This window comes from Vespula pensylvanica, chromosome 2 (assembly GCF_014466175.1).
Source record: "Vespula pensylvanica isolate Volc-1 chromosome 2, ASM1446617v1, whole genome shotgun sequence".
Taxonomy (NCBI): domain Eukaryota; kingdom Metazoa; phylum Arthropoda; class Insecta; order Hymenoptera; family Vespidae; genus Vespula; species Vespula pensylvanica.
This window is the reverse complement of record NC_057686.1, coordinates 8,327,992-8,349,240: the sequence shown is the minus strand read 5'-3', so window position 1 is coordinate 8,349,240 and position 21,249 is coordinate 8,327,992. Positions and strand designations below refer to the sequence as shown.

At 27.7% G+C, this 21,249-nt stretch overlaps 5 protein-coding genes across 10 annotated transcripts; 2 read left to right on the top strand and 3 right to left on the bottom strand.

The window, feature by feature from the left end:
• The first annotated feature begins 96 nt into the window (after nt 1-96).
• Nucleotides 97-4,337, top strand: LOC122637535 (mediator of RNA polymerase II transcription subunit 28-like). Its single transcript, XM_043829720.1, has 4 exons — nt 97-672; nt 853-1,204; nt 1,264-1,448; nt 3,385-4,337. The coding sequence occupies exons 1-4, from the start codon at nt 613-615 to the stop codon at nt 3,604-3,606; spliced, it is 819 nt and encodes a 272-aa protein (XP_043685655.1). The 5' UTR covers nt 97-612; the 3' UTR covers nt 3,607-4,337.
• Nucleotides 4,053-11,849, bottom strand: LOC122637532 (E3 ubiquitin-protein ligase COP1-like). Of its 3 annotated transcripts, XM_043829717.1 has the most exons (8): nt 11,632-11,849; nt 11,166-11,278; nt 6,608-6,771; nt 6,258-6,432; nt 5,855-6,179; nt 5,529-5,797; nt 5,275-5,453; nt 4,053-5,179 (listed from the first exon to the last, which is right to left on the bottom strand). In XM_043829717.1, the coding sequence occupies exons 1-8, from the start codon at nt 11,713-11,715 to the stop codon at nt 4,944-4,946; spliced, it is 1,545 nt and encodes a 514-aa protein (XP_043685652.1). In that variant the 5' UTR covers nt 11,716-11,849; the 3' UTR covers nt 4,053-4,943. The 3 variants fall into 3 exon arrangements, with proteins under 3 accessions (XP_043685652.1, XP_043685651.1, XP_043685653.1); XM_043829716.1 differs by lacking the exons at nt 4,053-5,179; nt 5,275-5,453; nt 5,529-5,797; ... (1 more) ...; nt 6,258-6,432; nt 6,608-6,771 and adding an exon at nt 6,878-10,573 and having other exon boundaries at nt 11,632-11,661; XM_043829718.1 differs by lacking the exons at nt 4,053-5,179; nt 5,275-5,453; nt 5,529-5,797; ... (2 more) ...; nt 6,608-6,771; nt 11,632-11,849 and adding an exon at nt 6,878-9,941 and having other exon boundaries at nt 11,166-11,280.
• Nucleotides 11,850-12,451: 602 nt separating this feature from the next.
• Nucleotides 12,452-14,337, bottom strand: LOC122637534 (pre-mRNA-splicing factor Slu7). Its single transcript, XM_043829719.1, has 4 exons — nt 14,034-14,337; nt 13,676-13,947; nt 12,923-13,246; nt 12,452-12,789 (listed from the first exon to the last, which is right to left on the bottom strand). The coding sequence occupies exons 1-4, from the start codon at nt 14,259-14,261 to the stop codon at nt 12,486-12,488; spliced, it is 1,128 nt and encodes a 375-aa protein (XP_043685654.1). The 5' UTR covers nt 14,262-14,337; the 3' UTR covers nt 12,452-12,485.
• Nucleotides 14,338-15,692: 1,355 nt separating this feature from the next.
• On the top strand, nt 15,693-18,063 carry LOC122637431 (ABC transporter F family member 4). The gene is made up of 3 exons (XM_043829526.1): nt 15,693-16,050; nt 17,030-17,269; nt 17,348-18,063. The coding sequence occupies exons 2-3, from the start codon at nt 17,048-17,050 to the stop codon at nt 17,477-17,479; spliced, it is 354 nt and encodes a 117-aa protein (XP_043685461.1). The 5' UTR covers nt 15,693-16,050; nt 17,030-17,047; the 3' UTR covers nt 17,480-18,063.
• Nucleotides 18,064-18,587: 524 nt separating this feature from the next.
• Nucleotides 18,588-20,729, bottom strand: LOC122637430. 4 transcript variants are annotated; one of them, XM_043829523.1, is made up of 5 exons: nt 20,692-20,729; nt 20,596-20,625; nt 20,045-20,384; nt 19,211-19,354; nt 18,588-19,154 (listed from the first exon to the last, which is right to left on the bottom strand). In XM_043829523.1, exons 1-5 carry the CDS (start codon nt 20,712-20,714, stop codon nt 19,110-19,112), a joined length of 582 nt encoding a protein of 193 aa, XP_043685458.1. In that variant the 5' UTR covers nt 20,715-20,729; the 3' UTR covers nt 18,588-19,109. The 4 variants fall into 4 exon arrangements, with proteins under 4 accessions (XP_043685458.1, XP_043685457.1, XP_043685459.1 ...); XM_043829522.1 differs by having other exon boundaries at nt 18,588-19,141; XM_043829524.1 differs by lacking the exon at nt 20,596-20,625 and having other exon boundaries at nt 18,588-19,141.
• Between the last annotated feature and the right edge of the window lie 520 nt (nt 20,730-21,249).

Sequence of the window (21,249 nt, the reverse complement as noted above, 5' to 3'; positions counted from 1 at the left end):
ATATATACAAACAGGTTTTCGAGTTTCAAAAGTTGATTAAAATCAAAAAGTCAAAAATTTATCACTAGGTAGCGCTTCAATCACTGAAGTTGAAACTGCGAAATGAATCTGCTCAGTCTCCACTTTTTCTCTTTAACCCAAGTGCCTGAGCCGGTTTAGATAACGTTACTGTAATTATGAACTTTGTTAGCAATCAGGTTTGCTCACATTATATCTATTATAAACGTATATTTTGTGCAAACTATTCTAAGTTGTACTAAATAATGATAACTTAAGTGGCATTATCATATAAGATTTCTGTGATAAAAAGATTTAATATTTTATTGAATCTCTAATTTTTGGGCTTTTCTAATATACAAAATGAAGTATATATTATTTAATTAGACGATTTTAATTCGTTACAAAAGTTCATTGAGTCAACTTCAATATTTTGGACTTCAAACGAATTTAGCAGTTCTTGGTTATGAATTTAAAATTAGAACAACTGCACAATCAACTCCAATTTTTATATTTACCAGCTCATAAATATCATAACTGCTGGTTATTAAGAAAAAGGAGTAATACAATTTTTAAACATTATATAAAAAGTGTTATATATGAATAGCAATCAAAATGGCAACACCAACCAATGGTAATGGTAACCTAGTTGATGAGTTTGAAGAAGCATTTCAGGTAAATTCTTTGATGTTATACTAAAGGCAATTTATTTTCTATTACATATTATTATTTTATTCATATTATTGAAAATATAAATAAACTTTTATTTATACTTTTGTATATGTTGAATACTTATTTAAATTTTTGTCTTTAATTGCTTAAAGTAAAGTTTTTAATAAAACTTTTAATTTATAGCAATGTTTAAGTATATTAACAAAGGACGAAGGATCAAGCAACAGTGGAATGGGTATAAGCAGTGGCTTAACGATAGATAAAGAAGAAGCTCGTTGTGAAGTAGACCAAGTCACTTTAAGATTTACAGATTTAGCTAGACAAATGGAAGCTTTCTTTTTGCAAAAAAGATTTCTACTATCAGCATTAAAACCAGAATTGGTAGTAAAAGAGGACATCTCTGATTTAAGGCTGGAATTAGCACGCAAAGAAGATTTAATTAAGAGACATTATGATAAGATTGCAGTTTGGCAAAATTTATTATCAGATTTACAGGGATGGGCTAAATCTCCTGCACAAGGACCTGCACCTAATGGTAAATAATATGCTTTCGCAATTTATATAGATTTATATAACAGTTTATTTGATTCGTAGGACTGCCAAATGGAACTCAAGGTGGTCAGAATCAACAAACTGGAAATGGCAGTGGAGGATCCACCATGCAGCAACAACAGCAATTATTACAACATCAGCAACAATTACAACAACAGCAACAACAACAACAGCAATTACATCTACAGCAACATCAAATGCAACAACAGCAACTTCATCAACAACAGGTACTTAAGTAATACCGTTAAATCTAAAGTCATAAATCCTGCTTTATAGCAGGTAGTAAAAATCATAGACATTAGAAAAATTATTCCATAACATTAGTTAATATAAAATTTACATTTGATCATCCAACAAATATAGTATACTTCTAATTATTTAATTTAATAGTGGGATTAATAGTGGGAAGGGGTCTGAAATAATGTATTCATATAAATGAGTACTAATTTACCTGAAAAGTTCTTAAGATTGTCAATGGTAAAAATGCATCTTACAATCTCATTTGCATTATAAGATTGTACTCAATGTAGTATTTTCATTTTTACTATAATAGCATATTTATTATCTTCAATTAAGTTTTTATATCATTTCTTACAATTTAAATATAAATAGGTGCACATGTGAACAGAAATATATGTCCAGATCATGCATGTATACGTATGTGTAAAAAAGTACATATGTATAAAAAAATAGTTGTTAAGTAAATTATTTTGATTGGAATACTCATAAAAGAATTATTTTAATAAATTAGAATCTATTTTGTTTATTTTAATGTATAGACTACACAGGACAATGTATAGAATGGTCTTGATGTAGAACAAAAAATTTATATTATTGTTGTATGTAATCAGTGCCTTATACAATTCCTATTTATAGAAGTGTAATATATAATGCAAAAGATTTAAAGTGCTTTTATAATTAACTGCGATATAAAAATACAAAAATATGAACTCTATATAAAGAAAGTATCACTGTTGTAAAATGGTGCCAAACAACTAATATAAAAATATGTACAAATGTTTAGCCAAAACTAACATAATAAAACTGATAAAGGCAATAATAAAATATAAGATTATGCATAGGGTATGGCTGCTTACATTAACAGATTTAATAAGCTCTCAATTATATACCCTCAAAAATTATTGTATATAAAAATATCATTTGTAGATTTAGAAAAGAAACTCGTGCCACTCCACATATTTTGGTATAGATAAAAATATATACAAACAGACTCCTATTTTTTTACACTTTTTATCTCATGGTTAGTACATTTTCTTTGTCATTGTCGTTGTATTTATACATATACACGCGCGAATGTGCACATATATGTGATATATACACACACGCATACATATACATAACACACAAAACACACACACATGTGTGTGTGCGTGCGCGTGTATGTGTGATTTTAAATATTTTGTATATTTATAAGACCTCTGTTTATAAGAAATTATTTCTTGCATGTAAACATGTATGCATTATGCATTTGCAAAATCGAGAATTATCAAAGAAAAATTCAATGGTTATAAAGATAAGTTAAAAATCTATTAAATGGGGTAGCATAAAGTTACATGTAAAGTTCCTGCTGCAAATGCTTTAAAAAACATTATGTATGAATATATACAATTTTATATTTAGATAGTAGATGTAGTATGAAGTTGAAAAGAAAGGTTTGCATCTACCTAAATAATTGCAAACTGATATATATGTATATATATATATATATACACACATATATACATATATATATATATCTTATTTATGTTGTCTTTACATGCAAGTAGAAGTTTGCAGAATAAATCTCTGTTCATGCAAAACATTGTGCTTTCTTTCATTTTCCTTGCCTAAATATTGTCATTCCTGTATAATCCTATCAGTTTGGAACTACCATAAAAACCTATTTTGATGTTTATCTACATACTTATTTGTCTGTGCATATGCATGCATGTAGAGAAATTCAGAGTAGAAAATTGAAATTAGGAATATATTAAGTATAAGAAAAATAGTTTCTTAAATGATAAAAATGTTGATCTGGTATCATTGTACCAAACTTGTATTATTTACAATTAAACCCTTTAAATAAGTTTAATACAAAATATTCAATCATAACTTATAAAATAAAATCAATAAAACTTTTTCATTAATTAATTGGATTTTCAGGTGCAACAAGGTACAGGTCCTCCACCAACGTCAAGTCTTCAAGGAGTCAGTGTCTCAGTTGGACAGCAGGGCATGTTCATGGCTCAGGGTGGAGTAGGAGTAACTGGTGGTAGACCTACTGGTTTTCCAGTTGGTGGTGTTGGAAGTAGTGCGCTTCAAGGCCCATTGGCTTTCCTAGAAAAGACAACGAGCAACATAGGGATGCCTGAAAGGCGGAGTTGACGCGGAAGGGGGAGGGGCCGGGGTCGGAGTCGAGGAAGAGGTCGAGGAAGAGGACGAGGTGGAGGAGGAAGTTTACCACCACCGCCGTCTCTTCTCGATCCATCGGACCCTTCGTCCTATGCTGCTGCTGCCGTAGTCGCAGCTGTTACGGCAGCGCCCCTTCCCTCACAACAGCAGCAGCCTCCACCATCGTGTACATGAGGATATTTCTAGCAATTAATTTTTATCACAAAGTTGCGTTACACCTTCCTCTTCATATCTTGTATTATTTAGAACTTCATAACAATTAAAGTGATTTTTATTAATGTAAAAATCCTTTAACACTTTTGCAGCTTGTGGTACGGGTCTAGAATATTGTGTGTTGAAGTTACTTATGTACAGATTTATAGAATTAATAATTTATAAATATCAGGGTATCAACACACACACAGTGAAGAAATAACATATTTTAACAGTACTAGTTTTATTGCTTTATTACGAATTAAAATTATCAATATACAAAGATTATTCTATGTACTTGTTCTATATTAAGTATAAAGTTTACAATGATTTATTAATTATATCCATTTGTATTGATCTTTAAAAACATAACAAATTAAAAAGAATTCAACGATGTTATTATAAAACAGAATAAATCATGAAGAGTTTCTAATTGCGTATAAAATTGACAAGTATTGTACATAACGAAAGTTATACCATAGAAATGCGATGATATATATGAATTAATATCATTTTATTTTCTTTAATTTATAATTACTATTAGCTAATAAAAGAATTTTTAAATATCGAAAATGTAAGAAGTTGTATGTATGTATGTACGTAACAGAAATAGTAAGCACATTTATTTAATTGTAATCACTATATATTGTACGTTTAATTTTACTAGTTATGTTATTATGAACAAGTAGTTATTGTTTTATTATGCACACAACTATATTACATTATCTTATTGATTTCTTACAAAATCCATTATTCAGTTGAAAAATGTACTAAAAATAGTATGTGATTTTTACTTAAAAATCTGTTTGTTACGATTTCTAAAAAAGAATACTATTTCAAATAAAAAAACTCGAACATGCAATGATGTCAAAAATCTAATTGTACTATAAATGCATTCATCTTGTAAAATGATATAAATACAATTTTCATAGGTATCCAATCATTAACAACAAGATATAAAATTGTGATTGTCAATTTTATACATGTTAATAGACCTCACTCACTTTCATTTTTAATGTACATATTATATTGGATTACTTTTATATTATATCTTTTATGTATGTATATGCACGCGTATACAATATATAGAAAAGATAATCTTGCAATTGTAATTTAAATTAGGAAGTGCAAGAAATCAATTGTAAAAACTGAATAAGGGTACGAGTAGGACGCCCTGTCATTCCTGCCGGTATATATGGTAACTCATCATTTCCAGGACCCATTACTCCTGCAATATCTAAATGCATCCATGGAACATCATTTCCTGCAAATTCACGTAAGAAAGCTGCGGCAGTACAGGATCCGCCACCTTTACATTTTGCAACATTATTAACGTCTGCTGCTTTAACTCTTTCTGAAAAGTATTAAGTAAACAAAAAATTCAGCAGAATAAAGTATTTAGTTTCTATTATAGATGCTAAATAAGTTTTTTAACATCAAATTTCTTACTTGTTACTTCATCTGTATAACATTGCCACAGCGGAAATCTCCACATTCTATCACCAGAAAACATACCAGCTTGTCTTAAAGTTTCAAAAAGTTCAGCATTATTACTAAATACACCTGTAGCTGCACCAGCTAGCGTGATTCTCATAGCTCCTGTTAATGTTGCAATATCCAAAATAAATCTATAATAAATTTATTTATTAATAATTAATATATGCAATAATACGAATGTAACTTAAGCTAAGTATTAGAATTACTTCGGCTTGAATTCATGAGCATAACAAAGAGCATCTGCGAGTATAAGTCTCCCTTCCGCGTCCGTATTGTCTACTATAATACTTTTTCCGTTCATTGCGACAACAAGATCGCCAGGTTTTGTTGCAGATCCAGATGGTAAATTTTCCGTAAGTGGAACTAAACCAATAATGTTTATTTTCAATTTCAGCTCTGCAGCTGCTTTTATAGATGCTGCTACACATGCTGCTCCACTCATATCCGCACGCATTTCATCCATATCAGAAGAAGGCTAAAGAATATTATTTTTTAACATTTCTTCACTTTAGAGCACATTTGAATAATTTACCTTTATGCTAATTCCACCAGCATCAAATGTAACACCTTTGCCAACAAACGCTATTGGAGCTTCATTACTATCAGTACCTTTATAACTAATTTCAAGAAATTTAGGTGGCTCACTACTACCACGTGATACACTTAAAAAAGAACCCATCTTCTTTTGTTCTGCCCATTCTTTGTCATGAATCTTTACACTGATTCTTAATGTGTTTAGAGTTGACAAGACTTCATTTGCAAATATTGTAGGAGTCATTAAATTAGCTGGTGTATCAGCAAGTTTGCGCGCCCAATTTTGTGCTGAAGCCTTAATAATTCCTTTCTGCCACTCATTTCTATATATGTATAAATATTATCAATTTATATTATTATGTATATCTTTTAAATTAATTTTGTTAAGCTGATTCACTCACTGGCCTTCTTCGCCAAAAAGAGAAACTTGTGGTAATGTTTCACGTTTCTGTTTACTTTTTAATCCTTGATAATACCATGTACAAAGACCAGCTCCTTCTGCTGCTGCTTCTGCATCTCCTAATGGTTCTAGTTCTATATCTTTTATTTCAAGAGCATTTAACGCACGACAACCAGCTAGAGAAAATAATGGCTTTTATATGTATGAAATAATCTATAGATATTTAATTCATAAAAGATGCAATAAATAATATCATGAATATTAAAGAATTAAGCATTTAATAATAATGTAATAATTAATACTTAATATAGAGAGAAAATTGCTGAGCTTTATATATCACTCAAGTCATACCTGCTGCAGCTGCACGTACGCTTTCTTTTCCTTCATGAATTTCTTCTAATACATTGATACCAAGATTTGATTTTCCCAAGCCAACTACTGCAACGCCAGTATAATCCGTTTCGTCCAAACCCCAAAATACTCTAGCATGACCTTTTGGAATCTTTGGACCTGCTCTGTAGCAGTATAAGCAATTATTCACTATTAATATTTATATATATTCTAACAATGAAATGGTAAATAAGGAGTACATATGCATTAAGTAAATTATATTACAGATGAATTGAGACACACACACAAATTTATATCTTTATTAATTACAATAAAATCTAGGCATCTTCGACATGAATCATATGCTATATTATTCGCAATTTTAAAATACATTCTAAAAATATACTATTTTTTACATTATATACCTTAGAATATAAGTTTTTATCATTATTCTACATATAACCACATTTATAATTACGCCTTCAAGATTAAACTATATATTGATTTACAACCATATCATTTTTTCATCTACAATAAAGTATTTTAATCTGCATTAAAATAAAAACATTGAAACTAGACATCACAATTGGTTGTTTATGCTTTTTGTATACCACCTTCATTTTAGACCTATTTAAGAACCTGTTCTTAATGATACACAATATGATTTAATGACAGATTATACTTCACAGTAAATATTCATATATATAGCTTATATATATGCTTTTATGTACATCTAGTAATACATATAATGATTCTATCAGGAGATTTCATTTGTAATATTTTAAAAATGAATCTAAGAAAAATGTTAATTTTTCATAATATATAATTTCTTGCAAAGTAAGACTAATCTCACATTTATTTTAAACAAAGTATATGATAATCCAGAATTAAGTAGGAACTTAATATAGCCTAATTATTTTTATTAAAATATACTAAAAATGATATTCCTTAAAAGTTAAATCTACCACAAAGAATTTGTGCAAATCATTTCTCTTTGTCTTATGATAAAATTTGGCACAAATTATATTTTTATACTTTTATATTTATTTGCTCATAAAAATTTATATATTCTACGTATTTAGTTTATGAATTAAATTAGGCTACTTTAGTATATTAGATAATTGATATTAATAGTATATATTTATGTACTATGCATATTGTATATTGACATCAAATGTATCAATTACTCTTTTTATGAACTACACATTAAGATTTTAAATAGAATCATTTGATAAACTTAATTTTCTAGGTACTCACTCTGTATATATGCCAACATGATTTTCACATGGGCATTATGTTTCTAAGTTATATTTGTAATCATGATTCTCAGTCACAAAAAATTTATAATACTTTTGTTAGAGATACAGAAATACTTAAATCAATGCTGATTCCATAACAATTGCCAAGAAAACAGTTTTTTTTTTTAAATTAAATGTGTAAGAAGCATGTGTAAGTTACATTAACAATTTAATGTAAATAAGAAAGATATTTAAAAGTTATAACTTAGTCCACAACAAAACACATTGTTACCACATTCCTAGCAACCATTTATGATTAACATTCAGTCTATATCTTCAATTATATCTAAGGGTACTATATCCAGATGTAAATATTGTAAGTAACATTACCCATATTTTCAATTTGATCATAAAATAGAAAAAAGTATTTGTGCTGTCAATATTTAAGACATACCTTTCTGAACTAGGTAGCCTTTAATAATAAAAATCTTTATAATAGGAAGCTTTCTTTCAACCTAAGTTATAATATTTAGAATAATTTTCCTGCCTCGTTGTTTATACGTGAGCATAAATTAGGTCATATCGAAAATACATCAGCACAAATTCTAAACATTTTTATTTAATCTTATTGCATAACTTCCACATTAATATACTAATTAAAATCAAACAAATTCTAATATTTTGATAATTCCTTGAGAATTTGCAGCTACTACAACATTGGACATTTGTCTCCAACAAACTGCAGAGACAAATTCATTCAAATCTTCTTCTTTTCGATCTTGAATTTCTAATATACTACGCACAGCATCAAACTTATATGAGAATAATTGTTTTGTTAGTCCTTTATAATACACATAAAGTGCATTGTTTTCTGAACCACAGGCTACATAATCACCATCTGTGGCAAGTCCCACAAAGTTTTTCTCATTAACATGTCCAATAAAAGATCTTAGGCAATGAGGATTATTAATATTCCACATTTTGAGCTGTGAATCAGTACTTGCTGATACAATCTCTTCCTTATTAATAAATTTAACATAAGATACAGCTTTACGATGTCCCTTAAAAATGCGCAAAGCTTCTTTCATATTACGTAAATCGTAATAATGAACACAATGATCAGCAGATCCAAATGCTAAGTGACATGAACTACAAGGATTAAATTTTACACAACAAACATTAGCTTTTGCTTCTAATGATGCAACAGAATGATCTGTATTCAAAGACCATAATTTAACTCTTGCATCATCTGATCCAGATGCTATAAGTCTAGTGTCAACATCATTAAAATCTACAGACCAGCATCTTTTTTCATGCTCTTGAAAGGTTTTAGTTCTATGACCTGTCGCAGCATCCCATACTGTTACAGTTCCTTCATAATCTGATGAGGCTAACATTCCTTTATGAAAAGAATTCCATGAGACACATGAAATTTTAGAACTAGAAACCATTTCTATACTAGGATAATGAATGTCAACTGTATCATGTATTACAGCTCCATAATCAAATACTTTAATACGTTTAGTGACACCAGCTATCGCAAAGAATTCATTATCCTTATCAAATTCTATACTTGAAACAATTGTAGAATTGTTAAAAATATCAGAAGAATAATTTAATGTAGCTAATGGTCGTAATGTATTATATCTGGAAAATTTTACCAGATTTTCTCGAAAAATATCAAGGCCAGAACTTGTACTATGACCTGCATCTGTTTGACTTTGAGATTTATGTCCAAGTAATAGTTCCTTAGCACGTAAATGAAAGTAACATTGTACAAAATCATCAAAATGACCATGCATTCTTTTTCTACGAATAGCCAAGGTTGAACTACTTCCATATTCAATTTGTTTTTGATTACCAGATGGATTTGCAAATGTTTCATTTCCCATTACTCTTTCATTAGGTTTTACCATATTTGAATCAATTATATCTATAAGACCAATCATTTCCCGTCTGATAGCAGATACTTGTGCTGTATCATTTTCACTTGATTTTTTCAAATCTTCTACACGTGGACATTTATTTTGCACATCTCTTAGAATATTTTCAACTTCTTCCATATCTCGTTTAATTAAAGCCATCTCTTTTTGTAACTGATTTCTTTGCTCTTCTTTCTGTTGTAACAAATGTTTTAAAAATTCATGTAGAAGTTTATTTTGTATAGCACATGTCTCAGCTTCAAGTAAATGCTTTCTTTGTGTCAATACTTCTAACATTACATTTACATCAGGCAGAGTTAAATGAGCACTTTCTACAGCAACTATATCTCTTAAACCATCACGTGAAAGTACAGATAATTCTGTTCCTACAACTCTATTTTTTCCATCTCCTACATATGAAGAGCCTAATTCTGAAAGGCCCTTGATTCTTGCTTTATATTTTGTTACTAATTCGTTTAATAAAAAATTAGGAAAGATATCCTGCTGACTTAAAGCAAGACTACATTTGGGACATCTACTATTAGCTTCTAAGGATTTCACAATGCAATGATAACAGAAGGTATGACCACAACGAGTGATATGTGCTTCATCAATCAATTCGAAACAAATTGGACATTGATAATCATTATTTCTGTCTTCGAGCGAACTGCCAATTCCAAGTAAAATATTGCTGGAATGGGTGTGACGCTTCGCATTTCTACTAGATTCCCCTATACCTCTACTGCTTCCTGCCCCACTATCACTTCCTAAATTACCGTCCCCATTAGACGACATTACTCTTGCATCATCGCTCAGTCTAGTCTTTCCTGAAACAATCAAAATAATGCTATTGAGCTCTAAAAATAAAAATAATTTACTCTATATTGAAAGTTGTATTAAAAAGAATACTTTTTAAAAAATTTGTCATACAACAGAAGAAAAGAATTTTTATATCTTAAGAACACAGCTCGAGCAGCATTATAACAATTGTTTCAGGCTGGAAATATGAAGAATATATGTAAATATATTGATACTAAATATATCAAATATGTATAAGTAAAAAATCAGATGCAAGATTATATAATCTGTAGAAAATGCTTTATATTCAATGTTTTCTCATAGCAGAATACTTAATATACCTTAAAATAACCATAAACAACATATATTTTCATTTATATAAATATATATATATAAAAAAAAAAACTGTGAGAAACAAATTAATGAAGCAGTTTAATATTAAAAGAAAGCATATATAGTAGAATCAGATAACCATATGTATAAAAAAGGATACGTAAATTTTAAAATATATTACAAAGAAAATAATTAATTCAATAAAATAAATCAATTAAATGAATTATTACATTGAAAATAATTAACATATATATTATTAAAGATATAAAGTACAAATTTCAAACTTACAAGCAAATATGTTTTAGTAGTTTCCCTTGAACTCGTTCATTGTACTTCGCTGCTGCAGGAGTTAGTGTAAAGCTTTCATCATCTGCCTCGTATACTCCAAGCACCAAACCTTTCTGTAGAAAAATAAAACATTAACATACATAATTATATAAATGCATAAAATCGTTTGTGTAACTAAGTTTCATAGCTAAATCAATATAATTATTTGAATTTTGATACAGAAAAAATTTTTATGCCACTTAAATATATTTTATTTAAGAGACAAATAATGTGGTATTACTTTTTTATTTATAATATAATTAATTTTATAACTGCGCTAATAAATAAAAACGTGCAGATAAAATAAGCATGTTCTGCTTTAACAATCTATGTTTCAATGAACTAGCACGCAAAAAACACTAGCTAGGCGATTTCTTAAAATAATTATAAAACATTTTTTGACAACAGAAATGACTTTTATAATCACCTTCATTGTTGAATAAGTTTTGAAAAACAGTAACTGCGTCTTTGTGTACCGTAGACCCTTACTCCTGATAAGAGACAACGCCATAATTTGTTCAAGAGAACATTATGAATACGCATTATATATATATATATATATATATATATATATATATATATGTGTGTATGTATGTATGTATGTACGTATATATCTATACTATGATTCTTCTGAGATAAGTTTATCGCGTCTACGTTCGTTGCTCAGTTAATATAAATTAGAACGAGATAACACTTCCGTTTCTGATGCTTTATAGTTCTTTCTCAATTTGCTTAGTTTTTTATAAAAGAAATTTCATTTAGTAATTTTATTGTGAACCAATGAAAAATTACGAAAGATGGAAGAACTCTGTTACTCAGTCGATAATTTCAATAGGTAAAATAGATTCACAGATCTATTGTTTATCTTTGTTTTAAAGTGTTTTCTTAGTTATTATGTTTCTATAACTAGTTTAATTATTTGTGTATAATTAAATTAATATTGATTTGTTAAAATTGCGATTAATTATATGATACTAAATTTTTTATGTAAGTAAATATCATCTTAAGGAAAATATATATATTTCATATATTTTAAAGATATAATTTATTTGAAAATTCATATTTATATATAAAATGTATATTTATTTTATTTTACATAATAAAGAAATTCTCGCTATCAAAGTTACAGATCTATAATAATTTGCATTAATTCTATATATATTGTAAGATACATGTTGATTATATATTATTAACTATGATAATATATAAGATTTAACTTTATGTAATTATTCTAAAAAACAAGTTAATTATATTCAATTTTTTATTTATTTTATTAACTCATTACATCTTTCCATATCTAGAATATTCTTGATAATGTTCTGTCTGAGCTAATAACAGTGAAGGTGGTGGTGCCTGAAGATGTTCTTCACCACCATATCGTTTAATAATACTCTCTCGTGCCTTATCTTTCAATTCATCTCTCTTCTTATCATATTCTTGTTTTAATAATTCTAATTTTGTAGGTTCAGCAAGTAAATGTACATCAACTCCTTTCTCATGTGCTTCCCAAGCAAATAATTGAGCATTTGCATGTTGTTGTGTATCTCCTGAGAAACGTACAAAATTTCCTCCCTTATAATCCACTCTGCAAAAAAAAATAATATTTATTATGGATAAATAAATATATTATGATATATGTGATAGAAGAAAATTTATATATATATATATATATATATATATATATATAACATAATAAACAGTAAAAATATAAAACATACTCTCTATCTGTGCCTGCATAAGGATTATCACGCATAGATCTAGTTTTAGGATCATAATATGCAGATTGAAGATCCAAATTACGCAGATATTTGGCTGTATCTTCTCTAATTCTTAGATTTCGAACAGTAATACGTTGTTTAGAGTCAACTTTAGTTCCAGGCATATCAACTTCATCCACATATTTGTCTTCATCTTTGTCTGAATCTTGTTCATCATTTTCTTCAGCATTGAGTTTCTCTGCACGCATTTGTCTTTTAGCTTCTTCAATTTTTTGATATTCTTCAACAATAGCTTTATGTTCAGACAGGTCATAACCAGCCCATCTAAACAAACAATTGGATTCTTTAATACATAAATAAAATACATTTTAAATTTATAAGCACATAAATTCACACAAATGAAGTAGTTTAATTCTTCTACTGTGGCAGAATTGCCTAGTAATGCTACTACTATATAAGATGATTGTATCACGAGTTCATAAATTTTATCATATATTGTAATATCTGATACTTTGTTGTATTATACAAATTATTAGTTTCTTATTCGCTATATAAAATTCCGATTTACAACTGAATATAGATCAGAAAAGCATTAGTTGGCATAAAGATATCAAGATATATTACATTGACCTAAAGTTTTTAATTCAAGCAGAGTTTTAACAAAAGATTGCAATCATCTTTAATATACAGCAAGCATTTAATTTTGAGTGACTATAACAAAAAAAGTTAATTATAAGACATAATATGATGTACCTATCTCTTTTTCCATCATAATCAACGCATAATTCAGGTTGTGCAAATTCATCTGGTGCAATATTTGCATTTGTAAATTTCGCTCCTATTTTACGAGGCCTCTCCATACATTCCTTCTTCTTATGTGTCATAGCACCACAATTTTCACAAGCACCTTTACGATATTTTGTTGCAATTTTAGATGTATCTACACCACGTTTGTACCATTCATCTATTCCACTAAAGTACTTTCGTTTCTCAGGTTGAGGTCTTTGATGTTTTAATGTTGGACCCTAAGAACTATTATTGTAGTAAATATATGATATCAAATAATAAAGGATGATACGATAACACGATGCAATTAAAAAATATTAAATACCTGTGCTCCAAAATACCATGGTGTTGCACTAATATATTGAGGAATATGTGGATTAATATCTTTTCCTTCTTCATCGACAGCCGCAGGTGCTGTACCTGCTTTTCTTGCCTCTTCTAATTCTTTTGCTTTTCTCCAATCTTCTCGGCTTTTTTTTCTTGGTTCATCTTCACAGGCACTTTTGTCTTTTAAGATTTTTGACACAGGTACGTTAGCAACAACGTTGGCCATATTTTCACAATAATATTCACAATTCTTACGATCAAAAGACGCAACACATGTACAAATTCGATCTTACTAAATTAACATATATCATGACTTGAAAGGCAGTTAGAGAAAATTGTTTGTGAAGCGACATCTGCCGTTAACAATTTAAACAAGAAATGTCGTAAACATTTCTAATTGGTTTGTAATTAGCTTTGATTATACAATTATTTTTGATACAACTATTTGTTAAATCAAAAAATATTATGAAGCTTAATATTAAATTAAATATTAAAATTTGGTAAATGTTATGTATTTTTTATACAAGCATATATAATTACTGACCGTTGTTATTTTTTTTTTTGATATATTTTTTCCTCGTATACACATAAGGTAGTCAAGTAAAATATTGGACAATTACAAAATCCTACCATAATCATCTTTCAAACATATACCGACGAAAGGTATTTCTGTAAAAGTGAGGTCGCTGTTGTAGAATAATCTAAAATATAAAGGTAAGGCCAAGCTATAATGACAATTTATCTTTAATGGTTAAAGATTCTTTCAATGAATTAATCAGAAAACTATTCGATTTGTATTGGTTATGATCTCAACCAATTTTAGCTTGTAAAAAGAATCGTTGCTGCAAAGACGCAAAAGAGCAGACATATTACACTGATATGTGTTTCAAGCTTACTATTCGTATTTATTGAAAGACTTTAATTTATGTATATGTACATTGTACATCTGTCATAAATATATGTATATATACATGTGTGTACGATAAATTGAATTAGACTTATAACAAGTATTTTTTTATACGAGTTTTTATTTATACAAGTATTTTAATATTTACGAAAAAATCATGTATCGAAAGTCCGACAAATTATTTGTATAAAATAAATTTTGTATGTAAAATATTTGATTGCAAAGATATAACTAAATATATAAATAAATCATTTAAATATATTGCATTCGACTAATTATATAGCAGTAAAAGAAATTATCCATTCAGACCTACATATTTATATAACGTTTTATAATCCAAAAAGTAATTTATTATTGCCGAGTAGATACAACAGATTAATAAAAAATAGAAAAAATAATATGCAGTTATTAATAATTCAACTAAGAAATGTGAAATCAATGTGGACGCTCGCCATTGTGATATGGTTACTGTTAGGCAAAATCGTTAACCTTATACCATATTTGTTTATTCGCGATCATATTTTGCATTAAATATATTTGTCATAGACTTCGGCTTTATTATTTGTAAAAAACTGATTCATTTATTTAGAGAACAGCATCAAAGATCAATGTAAATTTCCACGATGTCAAATGTTAATTTTACTGTGGATTGCAATTTTTTGGCGGGAATCTGTTAGCGCGTCATATTAGAGGGGGAAAGCTTCATAGACGTATAGCGAATCGGAGCGCGATGCATCGCTTCGGTTGGATCAGTCGCATCTCGCTATTCGTGCAGGGAGTTGTATACGAGTCGCTTTCTGTAATACGTATACAAAGCATAGCCTGAAGAAGAAAACGATGCGCTATTATCAAAAAATGAAAAACTGAAAGAGAAGAGTGAAAGAAAAAGAGGGAAGGGTGAAAGAAAGGGAAAAGAGAGAGAGCGGGAACAAGAGGAAGAGAAAAAGAGAAGAGCGTAAAGAGTCAAGCTTCTTGCCGACTTAACGTGAAAGACCGTGTATCTTCAGTGCATAGCGTAGAAACGCACGGTGTCTCTCGTAACCGGCATATCACGACGCGCGCACCGGCAATCGCCTTTGTCTGTCCGCCACACTACGCAAATTCCGAGGTGAGTCCGCTTCGTTCTTATGACGTGATCATTAATGGATTATTTGCGCCGCTAAACCTACCCATTTTTGTTATACCTTGATGGAATCGAAAACGATTTTCGTCTATTTTTCGAAAATTTTCGAGCTATTACTTATGAGTATATTAAAATCACTTTTTTGCGATGTGAAAGAAAAAGACGAAGGGTGGGAGTGGGAATAAACGAGGGAGGAAAAAAGAGACAGTAGATGGATGCGAGGTTCTCGACTCTTGCGTGATGCCATGATTTGTCGGCCATGGCGTCCCCAGTAGTAAGGCGAGGCTTACTAGAATGTACTTTGATAGCAACTCTGTCGACATTCCCTACTTGCAAAAATTGTTTAAAAATCATTAAACATGTAATGCAAGACATTTTTCGTGTCCAAGATAAATTTCAAACAAGATATTGTATCTAATAAATAGTATACATTTATTCAAAGATTTTGAAAATGGCGGGCGCGGAAATTTCAGACAAGATTTTCATATGAAAGAGATCTATATAAATCTGGAAAAATAACAATATATTACATTCTTGTTTTTTTTTAAATTCATTTTTTTAAATTATATTTTATTTTCTCTCTCTATTTTGCTACGAATTCAATTTATAATCAAACTAAAATGTTTACTAAAAATCTTCATAAATATTCTACCTTTTATAGCTGAAAAAATTTCGTTCGGAAGTATACAAAATATCTAATTCACGATGGAAGATTGATATTTACTTATTTATTTTAAGAATTTATATTTACAATATTACATGATACAGAAAAATTAATAGTATTGTCAGACTTTTGAAAATCAATAAGTGTACTTTCTTTTTTATATAATTTCTGATCTTTTTTAAATAAGAAAAAAACAATTACTCATACAATAGTTTTATAAATATTGTGTTAAACAAGATTGAACTCAAATATAAACAGCAATATTTTCTTTAATTAATTTGCATGATTGTGTTTATATAGTGACAAATATCGCTGAATATGTCAGACGACAATTCACCTGTTGTTGAAGAACAGAAAAAAAAACGAGGTCGGCCAGCGAAAACAGATAAGAATACTGTTAAAGAACCAAAAAAGAGAGGAAGACCAACTTCAGAAAAATATAATGCAGTACGTGCAACAAAATCTGATAATGAGGATGATGCCCCACCAGGACCTGTTAAAAAGGGTAGAGGTCGACCGAAAGGTTCACATAAGAAAAAAGTATGTAAGCATAAATTATAAACTTTATTTTAGGTAAACAATCAAATATTTATTAAAACAATAATTTTTAATTTATAGCAAGGTCCACCAAAAGGCATAACTCCTTCAGGTCGAGGACGTGGTAGACCAAAAAAAGTGGAAGAGAAACCTGAAAGTACTGGAGAAGAAGAAGATGAACAGGAAGAGGAAGAAGAAGAGGAGGAAAATTGAACAATATGAAATCATCTGTTTTATCTAAAACATTTTTGCTAATTATTCAATCTTTGTGTTAAAATTATTTTTTATATTATGCAAATATCAAAAAGTGAATTTAGTGAGAATGATAAATAATTTCTTAAAAAGAAAGATTTTGTATATTGAGAATTATTTGGGATATTATATATTTGCATATTTCACATTTGGGGAAGTGATCATAAATTTATAAAATATGTGAAATAATTTTAGTTCACTAAAATACTTTTTGTATTAGGTATTATTCTTTAATTGCAAGAAAATGTAAGTTCTAATCGCGCCAAGTTTCCATCAAAATATCTATGTTTCATAAATTAATTTAAAATTCCTAGATGCATTTAAAAATTTTGTATTTTATAAGGTATATTATATGGTCTTACTTGCATCACTTTTCCACTACCTCCTCTACTTCTATATCTTATGCTATAATTCTATAACACAAGATGATGTACCATTATAAGAGATAGAACACAAACAAGGGAATATTAGCATTTTTGAAACAAGCATATGTGTGAATGTCAAATTTGTATTAAAGTAAATAAATTCATGAAATACTCTTATTATTTTTATCTTTAAGTCATTTTTACTTACGAGATTTATTAATGATATTTTTAATTCCCTTTTTAATTCAATATTATTGATAAAGCATTCTAAGTACTTTGTATGCAGAATAGTATATATTTAAAAGTATTTGTAATTACATTGTTCTGTTACTTTATAACATTTATTTTTAAAACTTGTAATACTTTATACATGTCATTTTCTATATAATGTTTGGTTTTCAATTAGATTTTTATTTTATGTTTAATGAAATATGTTCTAACTCTGATTTGCAAAAGGTCCTATTGTTTATGTTTAAAATATTTCTTGTGAATAATTGTAGTTATACGAATTGTTTTGCATACATGCTATTAATCTTAAAAATTACAAATTAAACAATGTAAAGAATTAGTATTATAATTATAAACATATAATACAAAAATTTAGTAATGATTTGCATGCTTAATTATCGTTAAAATTTTTGATGTATGAAAATTGCTATATGCATATAATTTGTTAAACAAACATTAAGTTTTATAAATATTAATTTGTTATGTTACAGAGGATATATTTATGTAATAATTGTTACATCAGGAAAAATAGAAGAGTGAATTATATATATATGGTTACAATGTTATTCACAACAGATAATAATCACAGTATTTTGTTAATGAGAGTAATTGATAATAACAATCAATAGATTTCAAAATAATATAAAGCTTTTTTAGGCAACTAAAGGCACTAGAGTTAGAAACAATTTTACGTTGTATTTTTACTATGATAAAATAGATAAAAGTTTAAAATACTGTTTTTGTACTTTAATACATTGTTTTCTATAAAAGCTGCATTAAAAGATACAAGAAAAATGTTGTTAATTAAAATAACTATAAATTTTATGAACTGTATTATATAATATTTTTGTATACATCTGCATTTCATTTTTTGACATCATTTAATATTGTTATATCAAGCATATTTTAATGAACTATATTCATGATACATAAAAGATAAAAGAAATTTGGTTAAACACTAACTGATATTTTGTCAATGATCACCAAAAAGTTCAGCATTATCTTCTACGTCCATAGATTGGTATCCTTGCTGTAAAATTAGTCTTTTTAATATTTAATGTACTTTTATATTCATTCATCGTTATATATATATACACACTCGTCTTTGATGATTATTATAACATTCATCCAATAGTTCAGTTTCCCAGTCATCTTCCTCTTCTTCTCCAGGATCAAAATTGTACATTGGCATTAGTCTATGCCTTAAGCGCTCCAACTTTCGTTTTCTTGATATAATAAATACCTTCAAAAAGATTGTAGTTTCCAAATATATATTTTATATTATTTGTGATATATTACTATCACATTGCTACATGAAAAGATTCACGATGATCATAAATATATTGTCATAATGATCATAAATATATTAATGATAAAAGTACGATATATTTTGTGACATGATTTTTTTTTATTTTATCTATTCATTTCAGAATCATTATATTAATATGCACACATATAAAAAAAATATTATAATTTTTCCAATTTCTACTATATTTAATTTATGAAATAAATTATCTATGTATTATGTTTCTTTTTTATAATAGAGATAATGAATAAGGATAAGTTATAAAAAATAAATACAAAGATAAGTGTGAAATATCATTTAATTCTAATATTACAAAGAATAAAAAATAGACATAAATAAAATACATATCATTTACATCTATTATTTAAAATATATATTCAAAAAATAAGAGAGAAATTTATTAAGAAATGTGTATGTGTGTGTATGAGCATATAGAATGTATGATATCTAAACAAAATACATGCTTATTTATAACAAAATTAATACTCTACAACATATTTATTTCTACTTTTTGATATGCTTACAAAATGCAGTAAAGATCAAACTATATTCTAATGCAATCAAATAAAGAGATGGCATATTAGATAATAAAAATATATTAATAATGAATGACATTATAGTCCATACCACAGCAGATAATACAATGACGAAAACCATAACACCAAGTGGTACAAAAATATATTCTATTCCTTCTGGTGGTCCAAATTCATCAACAGAGTCTAAGGTTGTTGTAGAAACATGTACAGTACTCCTTGATATGTTAAATAATAAAGATTTATCTTCCAATGAAGTCACAGTTGTTTTAGGTAAACTCCATAATTGTTGCACATTATTACTTTCCTGTGAAAGTTCTGTTTCTGTTTCAGATGTACTGTTCAATGTAAAGTTTGTTTCAATGTTCGAAAAATCATTTAATGATATTATTTTTAAAACCGAACTTGTGGTATTTTTTATATTCTCCATAGTACTACGAATTTATTTATGATACACATTACTATTTATTTTTAACAAAACTGTAATTAACAATAAATTAATCTTTTTTTTATAGATCTACCAAATTGGATTATATTAAAAAATTAATATCTTTATTTATGATTTGTAATACTTTAGTTTAAAAATACTTTGTTGATATTATTAAATATTAATAAATTGATATTGCGTACAATGAGAAAAATTACTTTAATCCGTTGTTATAATCATTATCATCACTGTAACATTGTAAAAATATGTTACATATAAAAAATTTATGTAAAAAATTATTTTTCATGACATACATATAAACTTTTAAAAACTTCATAACACTAAATAAGTTTTATATTTTAGGATAGATTAATACTCAATAAGAAAGTTTAATTTCTCCGTTTATCTAATCTAAAAAAAAAAAGAAAAAAAAATGAAGAAAACACTAATGTTGCATCATTATGATCAATGCATAATAATCTTCAACGCTTTAAAATTTATCACACAACAAAACAGTTCAAGTAGATTTAACGTAAGATTTAAGATCGTTTAATGCATTTATTAAAAATATAATTTTATATTTATATTCAAATATTATCGTCACGTTTAGCTATATAACAAACAGATGAATAGTCATTACAAAACTTCTTTGCATGGATATACGAGACAAACTACTAGCAATTTTATAGATTTCCCTACATAGCTAAGAAATGTAATATATTAGTTCTATAGATTGCATACCACTGATTTAGGATATTTGATTGGTTAAACATGTAAAGAACTATAAATAGTCATATTGATTCAAGAAATAGATTCACACTAAATTTTAGTAATATTTTATTAGTGATATTTTTGTTCTCAGTTTTTGATCT